Genomic DNA, 9,756 nt, shown 5'->3' with positions numbered 1-9,756 from the left:
CTGCCTCACCACATCCCCCTCTTGCCCAACTCCCAACACCCTGGCTGAGAAGGCTTGCAGTCCAGGCTAGGCAGTCACTGCAGCCATCTTTGTTACAAAACCTTGGACAGCTCCAGCGATGATGGGCTGCAACGCCATGACCAGCTATCACTTGCTAGGCACAGCCCCCTGCACACCACTTACACCCTCTGGGTCTTTGTACCCCCACGTTAGAGACCCTCACCCTAGGATCTACATGCTGCACCCCCCTTTCTAGTTTCAGATCTTTTAATGGTACAAATTATTTTCTCAACAGGCCACCAAGCTCTCAAAGGATTTGGAAAGACAAGTCCCAGCAGAGATGTTTATAGATGTCAAGGTTCCAGTTAGGGAAAAAAAGTATGAGGGAGCTGTGAGAGCATTACTCACACCGCATGCAAAACTGTGGCCAGGATGCAAACACAGGCATGCTCCCACAGTTAGGTCCAGCCATGGCTGAAGCTTTCCAAGATCTGAGCTAGTGAGCTCCAGCTTCTGTTGTACCTGCCAGAGCTGCCAAGTGTTTAACAAGCTACAAATTATTTGTATTTTCATTGGAAACAGATTGCTTTAATTTTTAAATTATTTTCTAGAAGCAAACACTACAGTTTAAGAAGGAACTTGTTAGAAATAACAAAAAAAAATTCTAATTGCATGTTACATTTTCAGAATAGTCCCTATAGAACAGATACTTCAGTCCTTAAAAGTAAGCAACCAAATTAAGCATCTATTTAAATGTTTCCTCATTCAAAATAATACTGAGTTACAGAAATTGTGTAAGACTACCATATTCTGCACCATTAGCTAATTAAAAATTCCACTGCAAGCATGAAACAGCAGAAGCTGCATGATCTTCCTCTAGTGACCATCTCACACAGGACTGACAACCAATTCCATCCTCATAAGCCTGCAGATGAAGCATGCTTTTGCAACTATTAAAAAAAAAAAAAACAACAGCTAATCCTTTCTTATATTGTGTGAATAAATTAGCAGATCTCAAACTATTGATCAGCTCCCTTTCTTCTCCCTGCCCTTCTGTCAGAAGTAGCTTGTGGCCTCTCATGAATATTGTATATAAATCAACAAGTCTCAATTTAATGTTCACTTTTTATTTTGTATCCAGACACACCTCACACGTTTTTGTTCATTCCAACTTTTCTATTTCTCACTGCCTAGACCCCAGTGCTTTAGCCAATTAGTTTCATTCAGCATAAATTCAAGCATTCACCTCATATGACACAGCCCACTGCAGGCACCAGGCAACAAGTGCAGCTGCATGCTGCCTCATTGCAAGCTACAGACTAGTACCTGCATAACAGCATTCTGGGGACCAGCAGTATATACTTATTTAAAGGGAACAACTCCTCCAATGGTGCATAGGTATATAGTTTGGAGAGATCTGTATGTCTATATAGACATTTGTGGCAGAAAGTGGATGGCAAGGTAGCTGTTAGAGGGCAACCAGAACTTCTAAGTCTCTCTAAGACTCCAGACTCTCCAAGTCAATCATCCCTCTCACAGTTGCAGTTGCTGTTGCAGTTGCAGTAAGGAGGCATGGGGGACTCCACTGGTAGAAGCAATTTGGGAAGGAAATTCTAGGGAAGAGGGGGTTGCGAAAGGAAACACTTCCCAGTGGAGTTATTACTTGAGGAGAGCCTTTCACCCTGTCCCTCAGGGTGAGGAGAGGATTGGTCATGCCCCCACTGCATTCCCACTGAGGCTCAACAGAAGTCTGTATAGAGGCAGCACTGGGCACAACAACAAAGCATCATTTCTCTCCTACCAAAGTTGCAAGCTGTTGTTAAAAAGGGGAGATCAAACAAACAAACAAAAAAATAGCCCAACTGTGCTTACCAAATTATAGCCCTGCTATCAATATCACCTAACTGCTCAATTTACATTGGATTTAAATTGCCTAAGTTAGTTTAATTAATTAGACACAACTAGAATGTTAATTTAATTCCACTGATACAGATCTGGTCTCTGTATGCATAAATGCCTAAAAATTTAGAGTTATGCAGCTAAGCAAGTTACACCCCCTCCATGTTATCAAAAGACAGGCTTCTTATCAGAAGTCAGGTATAAATCCAATAGCCATCTTTTACTTTCATGATTAACATCAGGCCACATTTTTTCCTCTGCACATAATCTCATCCCATATTAATTTGCATCTCAGAAAATGCAAAACATCACAAAAAAAGAATGCAAGTTACATTAATTAAATAGTTTGAAATTTTAATTGAGATTCATGTTTGTTTTGCAAGTTTCTCCGAGGCTAGCTACGATGAAACACAAGAATCATTTTGAATGGTACTAAATAAAAGCACAAATCTCAAGAAATAATTTTCCATTTGGAGAAGACTGAATAGAAAAGCCTGATTTTAAGTAAGATCTACAGGAATACCAAGAGCATTAGGGAACATCCTTGCAAAAATTCCTCCCTTTACTTAGGGCTTTGAAAACAAAGTTTTACAGAAGTAGGGAGGCACCTCTAATCTCAAGGCAATAATTGAGAATTGAAGTTCTTAGCATCCTTAAACATGGAGCCAGACAAGTATTTTCTAAACAAACTTAAGATTAATAGGTCATTACTGCAAAGTTATTGAAATTATATTGATTCTTGCCACTGGGATCTGTCACTGTAATCGACAGTCACTCAGTTGTTCATAATTTATTGGATTAAGCAAATAATGCAGTATTTCATGAATGCTATTGTTTTGTTGTCTAATACTGATTAAAATATTTACACTCCTGCTTTTTAATTCACATTTTAGCATTCATACCTATGGCTTTTACTTTTAGTACAAGGTCTTTGTGTCAAGTGTCAGAATTTAATTTTAAAAAGTTAGGAACCTGATACCATATAGACAAGCCTCTATATGTTTAAAAATATTCCTTTTCAAAAATGACAATTTATAAAAGAAGAATCTGCTGGTAGCTTTCTTCCAGCTCATGTTTACCATAGATTCTACTGAGCTTTTGCTAATTTAGTGTCCCTTTTAGAGTGTCCTGCTGCCTCCACATGGAATCTGTTTCTTCCCTCATCCCCTACTAAATTTAATGAAAAAACAAAAAAACAAAAAACCCCTAAATCAGTAGCTGACAATTTTAAGCAAAAATATAAAGCGCTATAACATTGCCTTTTATTGAACTATGTTGAACACTCTCTCTAGGAGCTTTGTGGAAATTTCACCCCAGTCGAAAAGGCACAGTATTTTTGTGCTCTGAGACCTCCAGCAACAATGTTTTTTCCCCAGCCTGAAAGTTAGGAACTGCTGTTAGGAAACAGCAAACAGTCTGTCCAGAAAATTCACAGGTACCTGATTATCCACTTACATTAGAACCCACCAGATTAAACTGATTCTTCTGCCACAGACACCCTGCAAATCTATAACAAGAGTTTGCTTCTATAGCAAGAGGAAAAGAGGCAAAGTTACTCTTACATATACCCAGGGATGATGTAAATGATACAAGCTATTCATTATTAAAATCCTAACAAAGCTGTGGTGGTTTCTGTTCCATGGCATTACATGAATGGTAAAGTTATTTTTCACATATGAGAGGTTTAGTTGTACATGAAGAAAACTAACTTTGGTCTACTTATCCAGCTTCCTAAAGACAGCATATTGGAAAGGTGACCACTGACCATTGCTTGAAAAAACAATGTAAAAGCTAGCAAAAATAATTGGGTACTTCATTCCTAAAGCTGCACAGTGTGGTTATTTGTCCTAGTTATCCACCTTTTCATTCTGTGTGTCCACTAATTGTTGAGTTTTTAAGTCTTTAGCTTGTTCATGATCTTCCATATCTGCATCATCTACTTGACTAGTTTCATTTTCTTCTGCTTCTCCTTGATCAACACTTTCATATTCTACTTGTTCAAGGTCTGTTCCATCTATAAGTTCTGCCTGTACTTCTTCCATCTGTATTCGATTTACATGCCCAACATGTAATTGCTCCACATGAACTTCAGCACCTTGTTCAGTCTGAATGTGTTCAACTTCTAAATAACTAATTTGCACCTGTTCTTGCAGTTCCTCTATCTGTGTGCCTTTCACTTGATTGTCCTGTATGAGATCCTGGTGCATCTGTTCCACAGTTACCTGTGCAGGATCCACTTGTACCTGAATTACTGGTAGGACATGGACTTGCTCCACTTGTTCTATTATAGTCATTGATGTTACTGGTTCAGCTTCCATAGCTTCCACTGGAAGAATCTCTTCTGTCACTATTCGTTCTGAAATATTGTGCATGTCTTTGAGATGCCTTCTCAGCTCACTGCCTTGCATAAACCACAAATCACATAAAGTACAGTGGTTGGGTTTGTCACCAGTGTGTATTACCAAATGATTTTTAAATTGATCCCAGCTGTTAAACACGCTGTTACAAACCTGAAACAAAAGATACAGTGTGTTAAACAGTGCCAACAGAAATATAACAAAGTATAGTGCCTATTTCAGATCATGGCTTCACATAGCATAGCTTCTTGCAACTTGGATTAAAAAACCCCATGATGTATGTTAGAGGTAAAAGCTGAGAAGTCAGCTTCAAATGAACAGAAGACCTGGTATTCATTTATTTTTAAGATACAGTGTGCCATTTTGAGTTGTGCATACAGAGGATACATAAGAAATTAATGAGTCAGTACAGCATGCAAAAGCTTTCTTATTTTAACTTTATGTGAAATTCACATACAGATTTACCCCCCAATAAATGTGTGATGCTAGAATTTTGAGTGGAAATCTATTAATGTAATAATATCATATGATCAAAGTGTAATTCAAACTGTCCTTTTACTGAAGTTCTAGACGCAGTACTAATAGCCAACTTTTACTTATCAGTTTTCATTTGTTCATGGCATTGTAAGATTTACCTGGATAGACTAAACTCACATTTTGCCATTTCAAAAAAAAAAAAACACAACTTGAGCGATTTTAGCAGATAAAAAATCTCTTAAAACTCCATCTTTTTAAGTCTCTTCCAGCTAAAATACTGCTTTGACTGCAGACATACTATTTTCATAAAGCACATGAGCACACTTCCTTCCCCCCTTCAGCTGGCAGTGAGGTAAGTAGCTTGAAAACAATACACAAAGACTGCAGAAATGAATGAGGTGCCAGGGTAGAAGAGAGAGAAGAGTGGGGTAGAGTCAGGCTTGGAATAAAGAAACAGGGTCAGGGGTTTTTGTTCATATAAGTGCTCTTGGCTTCAGAAAGAAGCAAAGAACATGCATTTCACTGTTGGAAGCCTTTCACCATTGGCAAATAATTTTGAAACAGAATGTTCCATCTCCTCAATTTACAGCAACAGCACAAAAGGATGATGGAGTATCTGACAGGGATTAACTCAAGGAACAGGTCTATGTAATGGAGCTGAATACCCCCATTTTGCTGTTGAAATCTTAAAACCACATTTGTGATGCTAGTAACATGCTTTTTGTATGTGTCCCCTAGGCTCATGCTTTGGAAAGAAGTTGCACACACAGACTTCTTAAAATACTAACCTTATAGATAAGCACTCAAAATTAATTAGTCATACATAAAGGTAATGACTATCAGTAATGCCCAAGCACATAATTACTGTTCTTGCCATGTGGAGCCTAATTCAGTACTCAAGGCATTCACCGAAGAGCACCAAAAGTGCTCATCAAGCAAGTGCAATTTTTTTATTTCCTTCTTGTTCAGTGAGCCAAGATTTTATTTATTGAACACTATTCAAATTCAGTTCTAAAGAGAAAAAAATCAAGAAGAGTTTATCCAAGAATTCTTGTAGTTGCTGCAGGCTGAAATAACACTAACCCACATTGACAGTTATCTGTAACAGAGAAAGCTACAAGGTGAAGTAATTAAACCAAAGGATCACAAAGACAAAACAGTATCTTTAATGAAGCTACTAGATACAATTTTGCGTTATATAGTAGTTCTCATGTTCAAAACAAACTTATCTTTAAGACAAAGGCATGCTCCCAAGAATTAACTTCAGTCTAGCATAACAACTAAGCAATGCCACAGCATCGGTGAAACTTCTGATCAAATGATGAATTTATTCACCACCTGCAGTATTTGCTGCTTTCTGTGAATAAGATCACTCTTTTTTTTCAAACAAATAAAGACAATATCCAACAGTTTTCTTTACTACATGACCCAATTTAACCTCAAACCACAGCAATTCTGTGAACTGAATAAGGTAAAAGCCTTATTTGAGACTGTCACAGCAGTGGGGCAGCAAAATGGCAAATAAAAATGCTACAACCAACCTCAGCTCTCATATTTTCTAGCTTTTCAGAATCAACTTCTAAAAGCTAAGTAATATTCTTCTGAACAGCTTTTCACATGTCAGTTGTGTAGTGACCAAGTACCCTATCTATCTATCTACAGCATTTATATTTGCTTAAAAGACATTAGGGATTGTCATAAGTTGAAATGACTTTCCAGCCAGTCAGTATACTGGTATTAAGCAGAAAAATAACAAACTAGGAAATAAAATAGTACTTTGTATTTTGGACTTTAGTGAAGCATGCTCACAAGCAGGAAAGGTCTGTGCATCAAGAAGCAGAAGGATCAGTAAGGTGCAGATGAACACTTATCTACTCACAAGATTTTAACTGATTAATTATTATGAAGCTCCATATCAGTAATTTCACATTTTAAATGGAACTACTTAGATATAAGAATTTACCTTCATGTCATGGTTGGATGCAATCTTTATAATTTATTTTGCTAAAAATAGTTCTTGGAGACAAAAGTCCACTCTTTATACCTTTCCTGCTTAGTACTCTCACACTTCCTTCCTCAGCACAGGAAGGAGGTGTCTAGTCTCAGACTGCTACTTCTATTACCCACCTGACATTCGTACAGTTTCTTTCTTCCCTTCTTAGCTCCAGCTCCAGACTGACAGGCTGTCAGGTGACATTTGAGTGTACTATTCCTAGCAAAATGCTCATGGCAGTTTGGACATTCAAATGGTTTTTCACCTGTTAAGACAGACACAGGGATTTGTAAGTGTATAAAATCAGACAGTTTTTGGTTAGCTCTTCCTTTTGTGTAGATTGATAAATATGCTGTAAAGATGTGGCCAACTGGACTATTCTACAGAAGAAAAAGACATTCTATGTAAATTTTATGTAAATAAAATTTCAAAAACCTAATGTGGAGTCATAACTCATTTATAAAAACAAAACAAACTGAACAAAACAAAATCCACAGACATAATAAAGTAACATAATTCCCAATTTTATTTAAGGTATAATCAGGTTTTTATGAAAGTTAGGTTATTTTTCTGATGAAATATCTTAAAGAAATAGGAGCTATTTCTCTCTCTTCACCTGATAAATTAGACTCAACATTAGTATATACAAAGTGACACATTAAAGGAGGTATTTAAATAATACAAAGTTTTATTTTCAAAAGCAATGACAGCTTATGCTTGAGAGCCAAAACTAAGCTCCAGAAAAAGAAGTTAGCACGGAATGACCATGAAGTAACAATGCATTGATATTAAAACAAACCAAGCCTAGAAACTTTAATTCAAAGTAGTATACTGTTATCATCATCAAATAGTAACAAAGAACAACTGCTCTCTGTTTACTAATTTCATCATGCCTAAATACAATGAAATTCAAGGAATTTAAAGTACAAAAAATTAGTACCTGTGTTTATTTTAAGTCTGATAATTTATCTGTGGAGGTACTGATACCAACATCACTATTGAAACAAACTATTTAATGAACTCTGAAAGATGCTGAGACATTTAATTGAGTAACATAAGAATCTATTCTAGCTCAATTCAGTTTAAAGACCTATATTTTCAGGGATGTAGTAATTATTGACAACTGAGATGGAAAGCAAATAAACGCGTATTTTGAGAAATAAAGATATTCAGCAGCATCTAACTTTTGAAAAGAAATCCACAAGTAGCCTATAATTCTCACTTATACACCCAAAGGCCACAGAAAAACATTAAATGGAGGGAATATTCCTCAATGGTTAAAAAAGGCTACATTTTTTGAAACTTTTGTACAGGTAATGCAGAGTATGCTGAACTACTGTCTTTCTCAGAGATCAAAAATCAGACATTGCACGAGCAACCAAATACATTGGCGAGCCTAAAGAATACCCCAGGTGATCCCCAGGAGTAAAAAACTGGACAAGGAAGGCAAGAGACTGGCATGGCTGAGTGGGGAACTGCTGGCCAAACTAAAGGGAAAGAAGGAAATGCACAGGCAGTGGGAACAAGGACTGCTATTCTGGGAAGAGTATAGAGATGGAGTTTGGTGGTGTAGGGATGGGGTGAGGAAGGCCAAGGTGAAGCTTGAACTGAACCTGGCAAGGGACACAAAGAATAACAGGAAGGGCTTCTACAGGTCTATCAGCCAGAAAAGGAAGGTCAAAGGTGTTACCCCCGATAAACCATGCTGGAAAACTGGTAACAACGGACAAGGAGAAGGCTGAGGTACTCAACTTTTTAAACTCAGTCTTCAATGCCAACCTCTCTTCCCACACGTTGAATGGATGGACAGCAGGATGGGGACTGGGGGAGCAAAGTCCCTCCCACTCTAAGATCAGGCTCATGACCACCTGAGGAACCTGAATGCACATAAGTCCATGGGACCTGATAAAATGTCTCCCAGAGTTCTGAGGAAATTGGCTGATGTAGTTGCCAAGCAACTCTCCATATTTGAAAAGCCATAGCAATCAGGTGAAGTCCCAGGTGACTGGAAAAAGGGAAACATTGTCCCCATCTTTAAAAAGGGTAGAAAGGAGGACCCTGGGAACCACCATCCTGTCAGCTTCACCTCTGTGCCTGAGAAGATCATGGAACAGATCCTCTGGGAAGCTCTGCAAAGGCACATGGAGGGCAGGGAGGTGATTCAGGATAGCCAGCATGGCTTCACCAAGGGCAAGTCCTGCTTGACCAACCCAGTGGCCTCCTCTGATGGAATGACTCCATCAGTGGACAAGGGAAGGGCTACAGATGTCCTTTCTGTGGACTTCTGTAAAGCCTTTGACATGGAGCCCCACAACATCCTTCTCTCTAAATTGGAGAGAGAGAGATTTGATGGGCTCTTAGATGAGTAAGAAAGTGGTTGGACGGTTGTTGTGGTTTGACACTGGCCAAATGCCAGGTACCCACAAAAGTCATCCACTTACCTTTTCTTGCTACAGTTGGGCAGAGGAGAGGGAAAAAAATTAATGAAGGGTTCATGAGTTGAGATAAGGACTAGGAGAAAAACACTCTAAGGGCCAAACAGGTTCAAATTTAAAGGTATAAAGTAAATTTATTATTAACAGAGTCAGAGTAGGATAATGAGATGTAATATAAGCCTTTAAAACACCTTTTCCCCCTAGTCCTTCTCTCTTGTCCACCGACAGCGCAGGCAGACAGGGCATGGGGGTCTTGGTCAGTTTGTCATTTGAGATTTTTTTTTTTGTTCACTCAGGGAAAGGAGTCTTTTCTCTGCTACGCTGTGGGGTCCCTCCCATGGGCAAACAGTCTTTATCGTTATAATTCAGGACAGCTCATGTAACGAGACGTAGAACTCCAGTTTCTTCGGAGGGTATTATAGCAAAGTTTATTGAAAGACAGATTCTTTTTATACAATGTTACGGTACAATTAATAGGATTGGTCATTTTGAGCACCACCTTCTTGTAAACATCTTTACCAGTAAACAAGTTGGAAAAACACCAGGTGTCAGGAGGAGACTATCTGCAGGGATTGTTTTGGGTTCCTCCTCACGA

The 9,756-nt window shown here is 38.3% G+C and overlaps 1 protein-coding gene across 4 annotated transcripts in view; it reads right to left on the bottom strand.

The window, feature by feature from the left end:
- Positions 1–1,111: 1,111 nt before the first annotated feature.
- LOC310922155 (zinc finger protein 131-like) overlaps positions 1,112–9,756 on the bottom strand; it is a 31,649-nt gene continuing 23,004 nt past the window's right edge. For all 4 annotated transcript variants that reach the window (XM_083882557.1, XM_083882556.1, XM_083882559.1 and 1 more), the window contains 2 exons: positions 6,861–6,991; positions 1,112–4,409 (listed from right to left, as the gene is read on the bottom strand). In XM_083882557.1, the coding sequence (XP_083738683.1) occupies positions 3,747–4,409; positions 6,861–6,991 (794 nt within the window). In that variant the 3' untranslated portion in view covers positions 1,112–3,746. The remainder of the gene's footprint in view (positions 4,410–6,860; positions 6,992–9,756) is intronic.

This window comes from Zosterops lateralis (genome assembly GCF_965231275.1).
Source record: "Zosterops lateralis genome assembly, chromosome: W".
In the NCBI taxonomy this organism is placed as follows: Eukaryota; Metazoa; Chordata; class Aves; order Passeriformes; family Zosteropidae; genus Zosterops; species Zosterops lateralis.
The sequence above is the reverse complement of the archived record's forward strand: the minus strand, read 5'-3'. Positions and strand labels throughout refer to the sequence as shown.